This window comes from Plectropomus leopardus, chromosome 1 (assembly GCF_008729295.1).
Source record: "Plectropomus leopardus isolate mb chromosome 1, YSFRI_Pleo_2.0, whole genome shotgun sequence".
Taxonomy (NCBI): Eukaryota; Metazoa; Chordata; class Actinopteri; order Perciformes; family Serranidae; genus Plectropomus; species Plectropomus leopardus.
This window is the reverse complement of record NC_056463.1, coordinates 864,304-885,509: the sequence shown is the minus strand read 5'-3', so window position 1 is coordinate 885,509 and position 21,206 is coordinate 864,304. Positions and strand designations below refer to the sequence as shown.

The 21,206-nt window shown below is 39.4% G+C and overlaps 1 protein-coding gene across 1 annotated transcript in view; it reads right to left on the bottom strand.

The window, feature by feature from the left end:
- Positions 1-21,206, bottom strand: part of ppip5k1a (diphosphoinositol pentakisphosphate kinase 1a) — a 46,867-nt gene that overhangs the window by 11,664 nt on the left and 13,997 nt on the right. Inside the window, 11 exon segments of the mRNA XM_042490139.1 lie at positions 8,077-8,202; positions 10,472-10,565; positions 11,611-11,751; positions 11,846-11,974; positions 13,098-13,205; positions 13,363-13,477; positions 13,580-13,707; positions 14,247-14,473; positions 16,083-16,224; positions 17,694-17,876; positions 18,766-18,887. Coding sequence (XP_042346073.1) covers positions 8,077-8,202; positions 10,472-10,565; positions 11,611-11,751; positions 11,846-11,974; positions 13,098-13,205; positions 13,363-13,477; positions 13,580-13,707; positions 14,247-14,473; positions 16,083-16,224; positions 17,694-17,876; positions 18,766-18,887 — 1,515 coding nt within the window.

Sequence of the window (21,206 nt, the reverse complement as noted above, 5' to 3'; positions counted from 1 at the left end):
ATCCCCGTTAGCATCACTGAGAGTCATGGAGCGGAGGTCAGAGGAAGGGTTAAACCTTCATGTGCTGCTGGTGGCGTCTCAACAACGAGCTCAATCACATCGTCCACAATGATGGAAACAGGTGTGTGTTTATGTCATTATCCTGTATACACACACACACACACACACACACACACACACACACACACACACACACACACACACACACACACACACACACACACACACACACACACACACACTGTCCACTGAAGGAACAAAAACTGAATTTTTGGGTAATGGTCAGTTTATAAACTGTATGCAGGATGTTAAACAGGGTTCCCACCCTTCACTCTGGACAAATCTGCATCATCGTAACGCTGTTTGGATTATTATGCTGCTTTACAAACATCAAAACAGTGAGGAGAGATGAAATTTTAAAAGGAAAAAAAAGGAAAAATGAATCTAGTTACAGGTCCAAAAGGTACTGAGGAGGATTAGGGCCACGCTCAAGAAAAAAATCTTAGATTTCAAGAAAAAAAGTTGCAATTTCTATGAAAAAAGTTCCATAATTTTACAAGTTTAATCTCATATTACGACATTTTCTCTGAAATTTACTACTTTAATCTTGTACTATCATGACATTTTTCTATAAAATTTACGAGTTTAATTTTGTAATATTGCGACTTCTTTTCTTTGAAATTTACAAGGTTAATTTTGTAATATCGTGACTCTTTTTCTCCAAAATTTAGAAGTTTAATCCCATAATGTTATGACTTTTTTTCCTCAAAATGTATCAGTTTAATCTCATAATATTACAACTCTTACTCTTGGAAATTAACAAGTTTAATCTCTTAATATTATTAATCTTTGAAATTTACAAGTTTATTCTTGTCATATTATGTCTTTTTGGGGAAAATAAGTTTAATCTTGTTATATTTTGACTTTTTCTTTGAAATTTACAAGTTTACTGTCATAATTTTATGACTGTTAAACTCAGAAAATTACAAATTTAATCTTGTAATATTACAACAATTTTTCTCACAAATTTCCAAGTTTAATCTCATAGTATCATTAATTTTTGGGGGAAATTAACAAATTTAATCAGGTTATATTGCGACTCTTATTCTTGTAAATGTATGAGTTTTAACTCGTAATGTTACAACTTTTTTCTTTGAAACTTAAGAGTTTAATCTCGTAATATTATGACTTTTCTTCTTTGAAATTCACAAGTTTGATCTTGCAATACTACGACTCTTTTCCTCAGAAAGTTACATGTTTACATTATTATTATATTATTATAATATATATTTTTCTTGAAATTATGATTTCATTCTCATATTATTTTGACTTTTTTCTTGATGTCAAGTTTTTTTTTTTTTTCGTAAGCATGGCTCCAATCCTCCTCCATAAAAAACAGACCTGTTATTTATGAGCAGATTTTTGTTTGTCAGTTATTATTCACATTTGTACGATGTCCTCTGTGGCTCAGGAGGACCGGGTAGATCTCTGCTTGGAGACTGATTTCTCACCGAAAAACCTCCGCTACAAATAAAAGACATTTGAAGACGTTTTTAAGTATCAAATGAAAGACACTACTGAGCTGCAGTGGAGGATTTGGATCCAGTTTTTTCGACCCACTCGAGGGTCTAAAAGTCAATCATCTCAACTTTTGCTGCTTCGATTGTCAACCTTCTTTGTCTCTTGCAAGTCCCCAAACTTCATGAAGTGTAACACCAAATTAAAGTGGCCCTTTAATAAATTCTCTTGACACTGAAGTAAATCTTCAATTGTACCAAAATAGCTTTCTAAATATCGGCTGTGACTTTAAAAAGAAAACTGCCAGCATTAAACCAGAGAGCACAAACAGAAAAACGTCAAGTTTATATTTAGACTAAAAAGTGTAGCTTTTGATCTCTGCAGAATATTTTCCTTTTCCAGGCACTTTTTAAGGAGGTGTATTTCGTGCCATGTATTTACTGTCTAAAAAAACCCATGTTCAGGGCATGTGTACTACGCATTTTAGATGAGAAAATTAGTGTTTTGGGATTGATGACTCAATGATGAAGATTAGTAAATGTTAGAAATCTCAATTTACATAATGTCTATTATAAAGGGAGTTATGAATAAAGATATAGTGTTAAACAACCGTCTCAGTGTTCAGCCAGACGAAGAGTGGCAAAGCCACAGTAACCATGGCAACCACTTTGCACTATGTCAACAGCAGTAATAAAGCAGTGGGGAGACAATAAATCAGGCTCGATTTATAAGATATATTATCCTTTTTTTCTCCATGTTGTGTTGTATTAAAGAAACAAAACTCCGCAATGGAAACCAACCAAGTATCTCTTTTAATTAAGTACGTGTAAACATACTTGATCCTGACTTCTGTCATTGTACACTAATTGAAATAAAATTGCAAATTTCCCCACTGTGGGACTAATAAACAATTATCTTAAGTAGATGAGTGCAAAGTCTGATTTTAACTGGACTGAAGTTGAAAATAGGGAACTGTCAGACACTAAATTATGACTGTAAAATGTGAGTAAAACTTTGCTGTAAAGGCAGTGCAGGATGTTGGATTTTATTAGAATGGTCTTTTGTTAAAGCCGGGTAGGCAATTTTATTTTGGCTTCATTGGGCAAAGATCCTCATAATATAAACTTTGTAATTCAAATGTTCTGAGAGAAAACTAGACTTCAGCTCCTTCTCTTGGCTCCGTTTTCAGGATTTAGAGAGTGCCAGACGAAGAGAGGGAGGAGGGCTGGCATCAGGGCGAGGCTCCCGACATGGACCGAGAGCTGTTCCTCTACCTACTTCTGACTAATGTCCGGTCGCAGGAGAATAAAATGGATGAGATGTGATTGAGGCTCACAGACTGCTCTGAACACATCTTCACAGAGACATGGTTAACCCATAATGTCCCCGATCAAACTGTTGCACTGGATGGGCGGACCTTGTTCAGAGCCGACAGGACACAAGACTCTGATGCAATTTCAAAAAATGCAGGAATTAAATGATGTCGTCAGCAGCAATCAGACAGCTGATGATTTTAATAAACTCATCCTTCAACTCCAAAGATGTAGCAGGATCAAGGACAAATTTTAATCTAATTTTTTTTACTTTGTTTAAAAAAATGACTAATAAATCTACCTTCTGCCTTCTATGCGATGCGAAACGTTGACAAGGAACTGAAACAAGTCCAGTTGTACTTTTGGATTATTTGTGTTAGTATATCGATACAATATCGCCACGCAAAATATTAAAATATTATGCCGTACCGATTTTTCCCACCTCTACCAATAAGGCAGCCAGCAGCTGATTTTTATAAGTTGGAGTCTGATAAACACAAAAGAGAAAGAGAACGGGGCAACAAGGGGCTGAAAAATGTGCTGCACGCAACTACAATGAAATAAGATGAAATAAATAAACGTGTGGGGAACACGTACTGTAGTGTGTGCATATCTAGTGCTTAGGACAGAGAGGAAGGAGCTGCAGGAGGAGGGTGAATTTTCATATTCTGACCATTTTTTGCCCTTTTAGGAAAACTGCGTACCCCAGCTTTGGTCATCCATCAGTTAGAAGTAATTTGAAGAAAAAAGAAGCAAAATACTGTAAACTGGAAATGATTCCCTGCTGATATCTGTTATATTTTACAGGTATAAGTCGTGTGAAGATATTTTCTGCTCCACTACTATTACGCCTTTGTAAAAATTCGCTGACATTCCCTGTCTCCTATTTTCTTGATATTTTGATTTCAAGTACCAGTGGGAACCCTGGTTAGAAAGAGAATGTCAGGTAGTGTTAGAAAAGTAAGAGTCCAAAGCATATGGGTAAACAAAAATAATTAAATCAGTAGAAAAAAAGAAAGTAACGGAAACCTGGAATGCTGCAGGGCCATGTGGAATTAAAAAAAAACAAAAAATCCAAGGTCAAAAAAAAAAAAAGTTTGAAGACATGCAAGACAAAGGGAGGTGGAGTGGAAAAATATTTGAAAGAAGCAGACGTACCATTAGTCGGAAACTTTGCAAACGACACAGAAAATCGTTTTACTGCCGGCATAGACAACAACTCTGAGGAAATAAAAAAAAAAAAAATTCACTAGTGTTACTATGAGCCACAGTGACTTGTATAATCATGTTTTATCATGTCCCTGCTCTTCTCTAATGTGGACGCAACAGTGGAAAAAAAATCAACCAGCAAGTAATTATTTTAAGGATCCAGTTTGTGAAGGAGCCCTAACTAAAGTAATTAAAGATATTAGATGTTTGAAGATGTCTGTGGGGCGACACATGATGACACATCTTCTGATGACACAGTGGGATGAAATGTTTGAACTCAGGAGGTGAAGAGTACACACCAAGAACGATAAAACTTCGAAAAACAAGCCCAATACTCAGCCCTAACTGCCCGAGGTCTGACAAACAGCACTCCCATTAACCCTTTGAAACCTCAGCCAGTGGGCTTCAGAGGAAGGCAAAGAGAAACTTGACAAGAAATTAGGTAAAAACTGGCAAAAAAAAAAAAGTTACAAGAAAATTAACTAATTCAGCAGAAAATGGAAAGTAAAAAACAAAAACAAGGCAATGACCCGAAAAAAATGCTAAAAATTAGAAAACATGACATTTAAAATAAATAAATTAAGCATCAAACTTTTATCAATGTATTGTTTAAATGCTACGAGCAATAAAACACATCTTCCCAATTTTTTAAATGTAATATAATATAATTATTTAATGTAATATAAATACAAATATAATAGTCATAATACAAAAAAATACAAATAAATATTCTAACATATTTTGAATATATAATTCTGATAATTATAAATATTGTTTCTGGATCCAATATTTTTTTATCTATACTTTTAAAAAAATTTAATTATTAGGCTGTTTTTTTGTCATCTTTTACCAATTTCTTACAAGTTGCTCATTGCCTTTTCCCATGTTTTTGAACAGAGTGAAACATTTTTGTTCAGGTTTCAGAGGTTTAAATACTTGTGAAAGGCATCTGAATGCAGCACAAGAAAAAATGATGTCCATTCTGGTTTTAAAGGGTTAAACGCCGTCCAACCTCTCGGTCATGTCCTGAGACAACAACAAAAAATCAACTGGTGAACCTGACCAGGATTCAGACTCTACTACACTGACGGCGGCGCGTGCACTGACTCAGCACAATCTGTGCGTACTCGTCTGTATCGAGCCAAAAACGCTTCCTTTGATTCCCAAAAAGGAGGTGGAACAACCAGATGGATGACAAAGACCAACGGCGAGGCTACATGTGGAAGAACCAGGACGATGGAGACTGTACGTCTGTAAAATCCCACAGTGACACCTGCTGGACGACATGACTGCAGACACCAGGGCCGAGCACGCTGGCCTTAAACGATGCATCACTGTTCCCTTCGATCTAACACTGACCGATATCCTTCACAATAAATATTATTCAAAAAGAACATTGAATAATATTTGGGCACAGTTGGAGCCCCAAATTTCAAAATTAATCAGCAGAGCGCAAATATATATATATATATAAAATTAAAAGGTGGATGATGAAAATGTAAAAATGCTGTATGACTTCTGCTATTGAGTCAAAATACATCAGATTATCATGTGTTTCTCTTAAAGTATCACAAATGTTTCTTATGTCTGCAGAAACTAAAAATTTGAGTTATATTTACTGGCTGTAATATGAACCTGGTTACACAGAGTTTAAATCCACCGAAAAGACTGCAATAGGAAGTCAGTGCAGCCATGGAGCATGCACAAAAAAACAAACAAAAAAAAAAAACCGGGAAAATCATGACTTTGAGAATGAGGGAAAGTTAACGGACACGTACTGATGAACAGTTGCTTTATACATGCGAGAGCACCAATAATAAAAATCATATTGTTTGCCGTTCAAAGTGAAAATAACAATTATCAATCTTTCACTAAATTCTGGCACTAACAAACTCTCCAAACACTCAATGCCGACTCTAAAAATCTAAAAATGACAAGTGTGATCTCCACTGCACAGCTAATACTGCCGTTGATGAGAAGAAAATAATCAGACAAAAGTTTATGCAACTCCACAAGAAATTACCCTGACTCCACAAACCAAGCGTACGTTTACAAACCTCCACCGTACGGCACTATATTTCTCCATAAAACGTTTAACTTTTGCACGTTTCCTGTTGCAGTCTTCACACAAAATGTCTAAATTGGGCGTGAGGCAGCATGTATACAAACTGCTGAAAATAGTTACACCAGTTTTACTCAAAGTGGTGTGGAGGAAAAGAAAAGATGGAAAAACCTGGTGGTTTTGGTGGCTAGAATGAATATGGAGTCTAAAACTACTAAAACCATAAATACATGTATGGGCATACATGATGGTTATGCCTTTATAAAGGGATAGTCCGCTCCTTTTAAAGTGAGGTTGTATGTGGTACTTATACACAGTCAGAGTACTATATACAGCAGATGTCAGTATGCACCCAGTGTGGAGCTCAGCTGTGTGCTGCTGTGCACGGGTGAGCCGGGTGACCCTTCCTAAGTCCTACCTAAAAAAATCAATAATAGTTAGTGTGTACACAGTATTTACAGTATTTTCACTGCTTTAGCTTACAGGCAGACGGTGATTTCTCACAGAGGAACTGAAACTGTCACATGTCTCTCTGCACAGAGCCGGACTCCACTGAGAAAATCTGTGATTTAACATCCGTGAACACAGGAGCTGCCGGTGTGACGCTGCCTCCATCAGTTAGTTTGTGATATTGTGTAATTTGGGGGTTTAAAGCTTTAATTCAGCTTCACAAAAGTTACACAAAAACATAAACTAAGTGATCAAAGCAGCTCCTGAGTTTAATGATGTTAAATTACTGGTTTTTCTCAGTGGAGTCTGGTGGCTTTGACACCAGCATAAATGACGTCTGAAGACATAAGAGATACTTAACTGACGGCCAGCGAGCCGAATCTGGCCCCTGATAGGGTGCTGGGTGGCCCCTAACCATTTTCTAATTGACATAAAAATAAAGTGAGAGTGTCAGAGTGCATAAAACCGCATTCAAATAGAGCTTGTTGATCAAAAAAGTGTCCGTCGAGGATTCGCCACAACCCCCGACGACAGAGGTCCTAGTTGAGACCCCAAACCTCCAAAAATCTTAGAAAATGTTCTAGCATCTAAACAATGTCCTAAAATCCTAAAAATATCATAAAATCCCAGAAATATCCCAGAATCCTACAAATGTCCTAAAATCTTACAAATGTCCTAAAATCCCAAAAATGATCTTCGAAACATCTCATAATTCCAGAAACTTCCCAAAATCCAAAAAACGTGCTTAAGTCCTAGAAATGTCCTCGACATCCCTAAATCCTAGAGATGTCCTAAAAATTCTAGAAACTAGAAATGTCCTGCGATTTTAGAAATGTCCTATAATTATTAAATTGTCCTAAAATCCAAGAAATGTCCTTTATTCCTAAAAATGACCTAAAATACTACGAACATCCTAAAATCCTAGAAATGTTGTACACTTTAAGAAATGTCCTGAAATCCTAAAAATGTCCTAAATCTTAGAAAACATGCAAATCAAGCTGCGATAGCGTCTTTCCCTTCAGGACGGGCTGCCTGATGAAAGTAAAGCAGTGAAAATACTCTCAATATACTTAAACTGATACTGTTTTTTTGGGGGGGTTAAAAGTATTTGGTTGTTGCAGTAGTTGCTTTGCTTTAAAAGTGTCGGCACTCTTCGTGCTTCAAACTGGGCGTTGACATCCGCTGTCGGTAAAACGCTGACCATCAATAAGCACCTCACACGACCACACTTCAAAAAATCCAAACTATCCCTTTAATTCTCACTTTTCTCATAAAGCACATTTTCTTCGAGCCCAAATAAGTGCTGTTATTTTGCACATTCTCTAACTACTGTGAACACATTTCTTCGTGCTGATCCTATCTGCATTTCAGTACGTCTACACGCCCTGTTTCCCCACAGGGCGCCGCTCAGGACGCCACACTTACACTCGTTTCTACATTTTAGCACTGAGAGGAAATGTGTGAGGCTCTGATCTGCTGTTGCCCTGTGCAGGTTTGTGAAGGAGCGCGGTCTCAAACACGTACCGTCTTTGTAGGACAGACTGCCGGTGGAGAATTTTTTGCGATGTGCGCGTGCGTAGTCCTGCAGGTTAGGGGCGCTAGAGGACCCACCGAGGACGGTGGTGCTGAAGAGCCCGGCGCACTGAGAGCCTGCGAGGGGGGCGGGGGGTGGGGGGGTTAGTTATCGCTACATAACATGCTGTTACTCAAACAACTAACCAGAGGAGAGACAAGAAAGAGAGAAAAAAGAGACAGAGAAAAGGGACAGACAGGCAGACACAGGAAAGCATGCACCTCCTACCAACATCTGTGCGCTCCTCGCAGGAAGCTGCAGAAAAGTCTTAAAGTTCAGAAACGATCTAAAACACAGAGGCTGAAAGGAAAATCCACCCTGAAGTACTTTTTCTGAACAATTTGTTCCACAATCAAAGCATTAAAGAAGTTCACCCAAAACAATATTAGTTGTATATAAAGCTCACAGATTATCGTCTGATTATCGGAGCCGATATTTGGCATTTTATTTTAACGATTTTTGATATAATGAATTAATAAAAAAGTGTGTTTATTACACTCAACCAACACCAGAGAAGGCAGTCTGCAGAACATGCAAAGAAACCCTTTTTAAAACCTCAGGGAGATGTTTTTTATTTATAATTTTTTTGACTTTATTAAAAAAAAAAAAAAAAAAAAAGTTGTGGAGAACTTGCACGTAATGTTTAAAGTGTCAGTTTTGATCGCTAAAGGCATTTAAACAAAGTTTTGTTTTGGAGTTTGTTATATTCCGACTTCTAAGTTTTGACAGAAATATTTTCATACTTATTTTAAATGTATTTTGGCTCCAAATATGAATTCATGCTAATAATCAGTATCAGCCCTGAAAAATCAATATCGTCCACTTCCTGTAATTACTGTCACTGCCAGAGGGGGGAGACAAAAGTCCTGCACTCCAGCTTCAAGGGAAATGGCTGAAAAATGAAAGCACATCATTGCAAATAGACTTTGACAGAGTTGCAACAAAAGACAACAAAAAAGGTCGTACAACAACGGAAAAACTTCCTGAAAAATCCTGTGCAGAAAGTGTCTTTTATGAATTCGTGAGCTGATGGATTTGGACGAGAATCTTTTTCTGGGACCAAAACAAACAGAAAACAAATAACTTTGCTGAAGGATAATCCAAAATAATTTGTTGAGCTACAGCAAAAGACACTCCGCCCTCCTAAAAGCTCATCAACAGAAAACTTTTCAGAGACCACAGAAAGCTGAAGGAGGTCATTATTTTACAGCATTTCTACTGTTTAGGGTGAACTTTTCCTTTGAGTGGGATTGTGTGAAGAAGTCAATGCTCTTTCCCTCTTTCATCTTTCCTTACTGATTTCCTACATTTCCGAAAATGCTTTTTGTCAACAGCACGTCGGAACAAAGAGTGCAAAAGAGAAGCACAGGAAGAGAAATCAGAAGCAAAAGCAACAAAATCAGATCGGTCTTTGAGACTTCAGTCTGAAAAAACGTCTGCAGATCCAATATTTGGTTGTTCTTTAATTCTCAGGGAATTATACAACAACGCTGAGACTAAACCGCTGGATCTGTGCTTGATATTAGTCAACAAACGGTATTAAAAAAATTAACCACCGACAACAAAATCGACAAAGAAATGCAACTCGGGGTGGATTTTTCTTTTAACAGCCTGCAGAGTTACTCCTTCTATGTGGATTACATTGATGAGAGAAATGATCTGAGGCTCACTGCGACGGCGGGAGGAGGCAGTGAAATGTTAATCTGCACAGAGCTGCATTAAAGATGACACTTTAACTCTGAACAGCATTTGACGCCTCAGTCGAGTTTCTGGTCACATATTTGATGATTCTCATCACATTTGGTTCTCATGACTAAAGTGGGAAACAATCTCACAACTGACTAACTTCATGCAAAACAACTGCAGATTTTTTAAAAAAAACACCAAAAAAAACACTGGACTCGTCAGCCAGACAAGCATTAAAAACACGGGGGGGCGAGATGCTCCATGCAAAACACATTTTACTCCAGGAGGACAACAATCTCTGCTTTAAACACACAGATAAAACTTGAATATTTTCCAATTTAAATATTTTTTGAAGAGCGATTTAGATCCAAAAACAAGCAGAGAATGTAGCCGTCGTTTCATTTGTGGCTGCCTTGTATTTGGAGACTAGTCGTCTTCAAACAGACAATATTTTAGCAAAACACGTCTGCAGAGACGACGTAAACACTAGTTAACATGCACTCCCCACACACAGTGAAAACAGCCCTCAGAGTGTATCATTTCCCAATCAAAACTCGTGTAGTGAAAGCCGTCCCGCCCGACCCCCGTCACTCTGAGCCATTTCACACGCTATCATCTACACACGCGGTTGCCATGGAAACGGTGCATTAGGACACCTACCTAATCCACTTTGTTTCATCTCGGGGGACTGACGCGAGCACAACGAGAAGAGGCGATAGCTGCCCACTTTGGAGGAGGATGTCTCCGAGAGAACCTGGTGGAGAAAAACACACACACACACACACACACACACACACACACACACACACACACACACACACACACTCAGCATCAGCATGAGTGTATTTAATATTATGCTGCCCTCCTGCTGGTTTGCAGGATAAAAATATGACCATGGACAAATTAAAAGGGGAAAAAACACAGAACTGATTACCGTAAAACTTCAAATAAAAAGCCCAATTCAACACCCAGTCCCTTTTAACATCCCGGTGTGGCGACACACTTTGACAGATAAAGGCCCGTCTCTATTAGAGACTCGGCCTGGTTACCATGCAGTTAATTTGGATTGGATTCTGGAGATAACGTTAGTCAGCTGCTTAGATTAAACATACAAATATGTATATATGTTATACTTTTGTCAACAGGAACACGAAAAAAAGATTCTCCACAATTCAGTCATTCATTTAATTTTACTAAAACCATGCGCACCAAAGAAAACGGTATTATCAGCATGGTAAACGAGAGAGACGCAAAAAAAGTATAAAAATAGTTGATGTAGAAGACTTAAAAACAAACAAAAAAAAAAAAAAAAAAAAAAAGGATATTGTCCAGTAAACTAAATTCAGAATTATTAACATAATTATTGCAATTTTTTAAGCATTTTTTCCAGGTCATTTCTCATCTCTCACCGTGTGTCTTTTTTTTTTTTTTTTTTTTTTTTTACTTTTTTTGTCAAATTTTCACTTAACTCCACTCACTCAACTTCTGGGTCATTTCTTATTCCTTCTTTCCACGTTTTTGAAAAACAAACAAATAAATAAATAAATACAAAACAACAATTTTGTGCGAAAGAAAAAAAAAGGCCTGTCCTAAATATAAGCCTGTTGACATCAGTGATTATAATAGCTGGGTTATTAATTGGTTACTGGCTATTAACTGAAGTTTGGGGGTATATGAGTAACTGAATACAAACAGCATCTAAAAGCTTAAGAGACTCCGGTTTGATTAAACTGTATCTCTTCTAGTCCACAGAAAGAAGCTGATTTCAGGAACAAGTTTGTGTTGTGAGTCTGCATCACCTCCATGGATCCCGTCTTGTGGTTGCGTATGAGCGGGGACCTCCTCTGAATGGTGATTGGCTCAGACAGCGGCACGGCGCGGTCAGTCTCGTCTCGAGAGAGGTCCTCCAGGCTGCCGGGGTCGGTCTGTTTCTGCCCGTTCTGAGTGAGCACAGAAAAAGGGCACAGTTCACGTGCTGCTTCGTGTTTCTGCAGAACAGAAACATGCTAAAAACTCCTGGATTATTTGATCTACCTGTCGAGCTACCTCTGCAGATGCGGGTCTGAAGCCAAAGCCGGTCGGTGCGTTCTCCTCCTCCTCCACACCTTTGACACCTGGACTGAAGTGGAGCTCGACGTGGAAGCGCTCCTCTGAGGTGAGGTCCTTTAGGGGACATAACGGAGACGTTATTCTGTATAAAGATGTCTCATCTCAGTGTAGAAACATCAATAATGTGCTGTGTATTGACAGATCTGTGGTGCTGTCCGTGGTGCTGAAGTAGCAGAGAGGAGGAGAGCGGTTTGTTGATGAACGTTCAGCGCCTAACAGTCAAACTGCAGCAACAGCTGGTCATCAACAATCAGCTGCTGAACGACCCTGAATCCATGACAGCATCACAACTATTTTTGCAATCTTCTCTGGCACTCACAATTTCACTCACTGCAAAAAAGTACAAATCAAAACATGCATCACTTTTTTTTTTTGAAAAGCTGCCATGAAATGATGCAAACAGGCTGCAAAAAACCTCAAAACAGCCCAAAGGGACAGTCTAATGTCTTTTTATAGACTTTTTTTCTTTTATTATTAGGAAGCAGTACTAAATATTAAAATACATAGTACAAATGTATGTTCCAGTGTTTTTTGTCCCCTCCTAACCCTCTTTGTGGTAGAACAGAAAAACAAAACACCACCATATCCAACACTCCAGCCACACACCTCAAAACCCCAGTAAGTAATCAAAGCAAAAATAACAATAAATGCATAAATAATTATAACAAAAAATAACAATTTGAAAAAAAAAAAGACGGGGAGAAGAAAACAATTGAAAAGATAGTCAATGCTCACTTCAAATTAGATGCAAAGAGAGACTGAGATGGGGTCCAGAGAGGATTTACATAAGAAATCATAGGCTGACATCTTCTGTACAAACAGACAAATGAGCCTCTCAGGAAGTATTTTATCTTTTTCTAACAATAAAAAGCACATTAAATGAGACAAAAAGGCAGAAGGGGCATTAGGGCTTTCCAATGAAACAAAACACGTCTGCAGGAAATGAGAGCAGCCAAAGCAACAACGTCTGAATGTTTCTCAGAGAGGCCGACCGGTGCGGGGGGCCACAACGATAGCTATCAGGAGTCAACTTTATACTTGACAAACTAAAAAAAAAGAGGAAAAACATTGTTGATGTGTTTCGTGCACACAGGCAGACCAGTGCTACCAGGATGGTGCAGGGTTATGGTCACGTGCCACAGCAGCTGTGCATGAGGAAAACAAGCACCAACACTACCTTATTGTTGTCTTCGTACAGCATGATGACGATCTGAGTCATGTAGTTGAGTTCAGAGACAGCGCTGAGGTAATCCATGGCACGCTTCCACTGCTGGTCCTTCTCCTCCTGTCGCACAAAAAAACACACACAAAAAAAACTCCCTTTTACCATTTGACCCCATCTGATAGATAGATAGATAAGTACTTTATTGATCCCGAAGGAAATTTAAGATAAGATTTAAGATCTGATAAACATTCTTTGGGACTTAAGTTTGACCGCTTACATCGAGCAGGCCTCCGTAGCGGAAAATGCTGAGCAGGGAGTGGACGTGACTCTCACTGGTGAAATATAAACGTGTCCTGACGTGGCGCCCCGGGGACATCACTCCACGAGAGTACCTGAGGACAAGACACCGCTTTACTTAGATGCTCCAAAGTACTCTCAGTAGTCACTTTACATCGTGTGTTTCCATCTCCTCAGCCTCAGTCAGATTTACTCACAGAGGATGCAGTTTGTTGACAGACTCGTCCTCGTGGGTCCTCTGCAGGTCCAGCTGGATCTTTCTGACCAGTGGGAGGCAGTAGGCGTACGCTATGTCCAATTTCTCCACTCGATTAATGCCGTATTCCTGCAAGAACACAGGAATGTCCTAAAAATACTACAAATACTAATGAAAAGGTTCACTGGCTTAAAAAAAGTCCAAATCACAAGGAGTGCAAAGAGAAAATATCAAAGATGTAGAAAATTGGTATAAGAAGCAACAAAACTTGATTTTAAGTTCAAATGTATCCACTCTTCTCAAACTTTCCAGACTTTTAACTGTAAATACACTTTACTTTTATTTTCTCGCATTCCTGCTTCAGTAATGCTTGTTTTTTTTTTTTTACCTTTTAAATGTGAAATTCTGAAATGTTAGTTTGTAAGTCAATAAATATAATTTCTACAATTATTCTATAATAATAATAATAATAATAATAATAATAATATTTTTTGTGTAGATTTAAGGTTACATTTTCAATCTAGTATCTGTGCTTTTCTCCAGAAAAAAATGTCTTGAATTCATATTTTTCTTCAAAAAGAAAAAAAAGGAAGTATTCTTCAGAGCAAAAAGCCAAAGAAAATATTTGCAGTGGTCCTCCTCTCTCTGTCTCTGTCTCTTTGTCTCACCTGTGGGATAACGATGTCGGCCAAAGCTCGAGACAGTCTGAACAGCTCCAGTGTGTCCTCCAGGCCCAGAGAGGCATTGTGGATGACGTCGTACTTCACGCAGTCGTAAATGTCGGGTATTTTGCTGATGTCGTAGCGCCCGTTCTTCATGCGGAAGTCTCTCTCCAGTTTGGACCAGCGCTGCAGCATCAACTCCAGTGTCTCACTGTGGTACAGCTGCAGGTCTGCTGACAGAAACAGAGACAGACGATTATGTCCACATTCAGACAAAAGAGGAATCAAGATATTTAATTCACTGTACACACTTTAGGATAGATCTACACCGTGTTTTGTAAAAATTTTACTAAATAAACTAATATGCTTCTGCCGTTTATCTAATTTATGTTTCAGCCTCTACTGCATCTGTCAATTCTCCTCCGCTCACACACACACACACACACACACACACACACACACACACACTATAGTGCAAATCACTGACTTTTGCCAGTAAAATGTTACCTCACAAAGACCGTTAGTCAAAGCCAACAAGTAGGGCGATATGGATATGGACAATATGTTTTTTCATACCAGTCAATATCGATATAAAACATGATATACATCAAATCACTGTTTCTGTCAAGCTTAAAGGCGTGTCCGCGCGCTAGAGCGGGCTGTGGGACATGTCCGCGCTGAAGTGGGTGCCGGACATGTCCGCGAGCTGGAGCGAGCAGTCGCACATGTCCGCGCTGAAGCGGGCTGTGGGACATGTCCGCGATGGAGCAAGCTGTTGGACATGTCCGCGCGCTGGAGCGAGCTGTCAGACATGTCCACATGCTCGAGCGGGCTGTTGGACATGTCCGCGCTGCGGCGAGCTGTTGGACATGTCCGCGCGCTGGAACGAGCTGTGGGACATGTCCACGCTGGAGCGAGCTGTCAGACATGTCCGGAGCGGGCTGTTGCACATGTCCGCACGCCGGGACGGGCTCCGGGACATGTCCGCACGCCGGAACGGGCTCCGGGACATGTCCGCGCGCTGAAGCGGGCTGTGGGACATGTCCGCGCTGAAGCGGGCTGTGGGACATGTCCGCACGCCGGAACGGGCTCCGGGACATGTCCGCGCGCTGGAGCGGGCTGTCAGACGTGTCCGCGCGCTGTAGTGGGCTGTGGGACATGTCCGCGCGCTGAAGCGGGCTGTGGGACATGTCCGCGATGGAGCGGGCTGTCAGACGTGTCCGCGCACTGTGAGACACGTCCGCGCGCTGAAGCGGGCTGTGGGACATGTCCGCGCGCTGAAGCGGGCTGTCGGGCTGTTCGCTGCATTTGGTTTGCTGTGGTGCTACTCTTATTATCATTGGCTGTTGGTGTTGTCCATCAAAACATGGCTGGAATGCGTTTATCCACATTCTATCATTACAGGTCTCATATTTCAATCCAGGGCGCAAAACTACCCAGGACCGCCTCTGGCTGTGAGTACTGAATTTTCATATTTTAAAGCACATCTTCTGCTCATTCATGAAGTCCTGCAGCTCCTGCATTGTCAACAACACAGTCCTGCAAATGTTTCACAGTAAAATGCCTTGTGTCAACAACTGAAGGGATTCTGTCCGAGGAATTTTATTTTGAAAAAGAAGCAGGAAAGTTTGTGTGCAACAGAGGCGCCTGACCAGCGCTGTTCACGCAGGATGTGTGGCGGCTACCATGCCGCTCTCACACAGGAAGCACGTTCCAGAGGGAAAATACTCCTCCTGACTCTACAAGACTGAGTGTGGAAACCAACTAACTAACCAGCCAACTAAATGAAACACCTTGACATGATTCAAAGACAGACAGGACTTGACAGGACTATTGTCTCACCAGCTGACTTTGGGTCCTCCATCCTTCTGCGGATCTGGGAGGTGAGGCTCTGAATGAGGGCGTAGACTTGGTCACATATGGCCACCGGGTTCTGCACGATCTTCATTGAATTCACCAAAGAGGCGCTGCAGGTCGGTGCCAGCTGTCTCACACACACACACACACACACACACACACACACAAAGAAAAAGCTCCTTCATTAAAAAGCCAATCACACAGGACAAATTCGCACTGACTACTTTCACATTACAAAGAACTCAAAGTCCAGCGCTGCCAAACCTTTGTCATTTCATCTAACTGAGAATGATGAAGGAATATAATTAATCTGCAAACTGTTAGCTCAAGAGAAACAATCCTTTCTGGTTTCATTAGAGGAGGTTAGTAATCCTCTGAGTGATCAAAGGAGACCTGAAAGCTAAAACCCCCGTCTTTCTCCGCACATCACTCTCTCAGCCTAACAACTACTGTGGGAAACATTTGCCAAAAAACACATTTTAATTCTCACGTTAGCTGAGAGAGGCGAGTTTCCATTACAGATTGGCACAAAACTTAAGCAACATTTTCAAAATGTTGACAAAATACAATTTTTGAGATGACTGTGTTTCCACTGAGTGATGTCATGTGACTTCTCCTCTGGTGATAACATCCCAGTAACCATGGCGATGGAGGTTCAAAACATCAGCAGCTTTATTTCTATTGCAGCCACCGCACTAGCCATCATTATTTCCAATCCGAGGCCACGTAGGCGTGTTATGGAGCCATGTTTGAAAGGCGAGCCCCTTATACATGGGAGCGGACACATATGAGGGATTTCTGGGAGCTGATAGTCCACGATTTCACGGAGGAATTGTGGATTAAAAACATCCGAATGATCCACTCAACTTTCTCAGAGTTATGTGATGCAATAACAGCTCCTGTAGCTCCTGCTGCATCATGAGGGAGCCAGTTCCTACTGACGAGCACACAGACACAGCATCACGTGACCTAAAAAAGACTAAAAAGTTTCCACTGCAGTTTGGACAAAAGTCGCTCCTTGGATCACCTGAAATACCTCCTCATGCGAGTGTAAAAACTTCTTTGCGATAAATGGGAGTTTTTTCGAAACTGATGTGTTTCTATTAGGCAAATCTTACATTTGCAATTTGCACAAATTGGGGGTTAATGAAATCCTGCCTAATGTGCTCTAACATTGTCACACAGTGATTTGCAGCCTCGAGAACTGCAGGTCCTTAGAGGCTCACAGCGTTTTAACAGCCGCAAAACAATCCAACACTGTTTGGATAAACTGTAAGATCCTTTTTGTTTTTCAAATATGGATCGCAACTGCCAAACCAACCAGAGTCTGCTGGAAACTACCTAAAAGTAAAGTCCTGTGTTTGACACATTTTTTAAATGGTGCAGTATTGAAAGAGAAAGGCGCTGCAGTGAAAAAGGGTACAATGTAATATGTTGTTTTTGCCACTGAAAGTCTAAAATTCTTATTAAACTTTGACGTAATAACTTTTTTTGTGATAAAAGGAACTTTTGTTATTTTTCATTTGGCGTTTTTTGTATTCGCAACTTCAATTTGTGCAGGGTTAATGTAAAACCCGCCTACTGTTAGATAATCACCCTATCGAAGTCCTCGTCGATGAAGTCGCGGTCCTTCTGCAGGATCTCGTGCAGTCGGGCTTTGACGCGGTGCTGGCAGCTGCTCAGCGAGTCGCTGTCGTTGTCCAGTAGCCCGTTCATGTTTGCGCTCTTCACCATCTGCACCAGGATGGGCGTCAGCTCGCCCTCCAGAGCCAGCAAACCCTGCTCACACACACAGACACACAGACACACAGACACACAGACACAGAGAGAGAACACACACAATGAAGCTGTAATCTGGGACTTGTTTTGATGCAAAGTGATAATTAGACAATTAGTGGCTAAAGCAGGAGCTGTTGTACTGCGACGAGGCAACAAACACTGACATTTTGGGACATGACTGATCTTGTTGACATTTTGGGACATGACTGATCTTGTTGACACCGACTGTAATTTCTACACTTTATACTCATGTTTCAGTTTAGTTTCAGTTTGTTTTCACAGTTAAATGAACAGCTGACAGTATCGGATATCACTCGTGACGTTTTCTCATCTACATTTTCATTGACAAACATTTTTAAAAGTTTTCTATAACTTTTTCAAGGACCTATAACAACACTTATTTCTAAATTTTAAGATTTTACTGCTTATTTTTAACCCTTCAAAACCCGAGCAAATTGGTTTGATTTATTTTATTGGGGAGAAGGCAACAAGCAACTTAACAAGACATGGCCCAAAAATTGTAAAACAAAAAAATGTACAGGAATATTGCCTGAAAGTTAAACAAAACAATTAAAATACTGAAAAAAAGTATTTATTTTGTATATTTTATCAAATTTGTCTTAAATATAATTTCAAATATAAAAACAAAATATAATATACAATCATAAATATAGTTTTCTGGATATTTTTCCCTTTTTAAATAATTTTCTAATAATAAAAAAATTCTTGCCAAGTTGGTAATTGCTGTGATAAAAAATGATAGCAAAGTTCAAAGGTTTTAACTGACTGCAAGTTGAATCCTTTTTGTCAGGATCAACGACAATACAGAGCGACAGAAAACAAATTCCTGTTTTATGCAGAGCAGTTAGGATATTCGAATAGTTCACACCTTTGCGAAAGCTGCGGCCGTCATCTGCACCCGGCCTTCATCAGACGCGTAGATCTTCAGGTCGTGTCTGTAGGTGCTGTGTAACCGCAGCAACCCGCAGCCTGGAAATCCAGCATAGTCTCCTAAAAAAACAAAAAGAGTGTCAACAGCATCACTAAATACAGGAACGCAGAAAAGAAAATTCACTACAAATCTGATGCATTTTTATCGTGATGAGCAATTTGTGATAAAATGAAGTCATTTTTGTTTAAACTGACTTAAACTGGATCTTTTCTGTAACTGTTTGAACAGAAGCAGCTGAAGTCTGACTGTCGGCAAACTGGGTCAAAATATCCGGTCACTGTTTGTGTTGCTTTAATGAGGTTTCCCCGTCCAGGTTGTCTTTGTTCACACCTCTGTCCTCACATCTCATGTTCTCCGCTAAAAGAGCCTGAACAACGTTCATGTGATAGAAGAGAAATGCATGGTTTTTTTTTTACTTTTAAATTCTCATTTTTCCTTTTTTTCTCTGCAGCGGTATCGTATTTCCTTTGGTTAGAGTCACTTTGAGCTGTAATATGTCCACACCTGCTGTCCTAAAGAACCACTCTGTGTTAAACTACACGTATGTAAGTCAGTAATGAGGTCATGAGAGCAGCGCAGACAAGACAAGAGGGAGAGACAGACGGCTATCGTTGGGGTAAACCAATATTAGTTTTTCAGGGCCGATATGATTATTAGTACTTAATGAGACTGATAACTGTTAAGCATTTACAATAAAAATCAAACTATTTCTGCAGAAATTTAGAATTTGGAACAAAGTGCAACACAAAACTCTGTCTAAATGCCTTTAGCATATGTTTTCTAAAAACTGAAACTTTAACATCATGTACAGCATGTTCCCTGCAACAGAAAAATTTAATTAAAAACTAATAATAAAAATACCTCCCTGAAGTTTTACAAAGTAGAGGGTCCTCCCATGCTGACACTTTCTATTTTACAATATAGATATAAATGTAAACACAACTGCTGTAGCTGTGGAAGTAAAGGAAAAGAAGGAGAGCAGGAAAGAGAAAAAGGGTTTTAAAAAATGTGCGTGTAGACGTAAACAGAAAGAATTAGAGACACCAAAGCAAAGCCGTCCTGCAAACATGAAATATGTCACCAAACCTCAACAATTCGATTTGATTTTGATTTGTTTCAAACATGTAAAAAAGGAAACGAGGATAAAAAGAGGATAAATTATTATACAAAAGCAGACAGAAAAAAGAAAAAAAATCAATGCTCTCTTTGTTTTTGTTGTCTTTCGTTTGTTTTTCTTGGTTTATTTTTTTAGTATCTTTATGTTCATTATTGTTGTTATCTAATCCAAAATCATCGCTTTGTTGACTGTGTACTCAGTTACATGTATGCACTAAATGGTGAATAAAGGATTTAAAAAGAAACTTATTTTAGGATACAAAATAATGAAATTAGTGCAACATATTTTATGCATTTGATTGGTGTTTTGTCTGGATATTATGTGATAGTTAACCATTAATACATTATGTGGGTCTTTAACTGTTTATTGTATCTGAAACAAAAGTAAATTTCACTCCTCCTGACCCACTTTTCACAGCCCGTTTCCTGCGTCTCACTCTGACCCGACATGGATCGCTGGCTGCTCAGTGTGGCGGCAAAATAAGCAATTAAAACTCTCAGCCTCTTATTATTATTATAATTATTATCATTATTTTAGGAGCAACAGCAGTGATGGTGGCGCTTTGCATGTGTAGCTGTTTCAGCATTTTAAGACCATTTTGAAATATTTATTGTACACATGAACTGATGCAGGAAACTTTTAACGCTGCGTGGATTATTGTGTCCTTCTGTCTCGACTTTTCCATCATGCACGAAATGAAACATCGACTGCTGTGGCCTTTTTTTGTTGTTGTGATGTTTAAAATAAGGAAACCTTTACTGAGTTACAATGTAATTTGAGCTGACTTTGTCCTTAATTTTTGCACAACAGAGCTGAACAGCTGTGCTGTGGACTCAAAAACCAAAAAACACCGGACATAAATGTACTTATGAATGTGGACAAACTGAACAGACTCTGACACGTTACAGTCGTCATCAACATGAAAACTTCCATTTTTAAATGGTTTAAACGGTTTAAATCTCAATGTAAACATTTAATACTCTAACAAAATCTACTGCCCAATATTGCATTTACCACTGTTTTCCCCATTACAGGTTTTTTTGGGGGGGGGTTTCCATAGTCGATGTGAGGGTCAAAGGTCAGAGGGACGTCACATGTTATGAAGTCCTCTGAGGTGACTGTGATTTGTGATAATGAGCTTTATAAATAAAACTGACTTGACTTGTATTTTGAGCTCTGTGAATATATTTGCTGCTGATGCTGTTTATTTAACCGGCGCAGATCACAGATATCTTCCACGGCTAAATGAACACTGATGTGA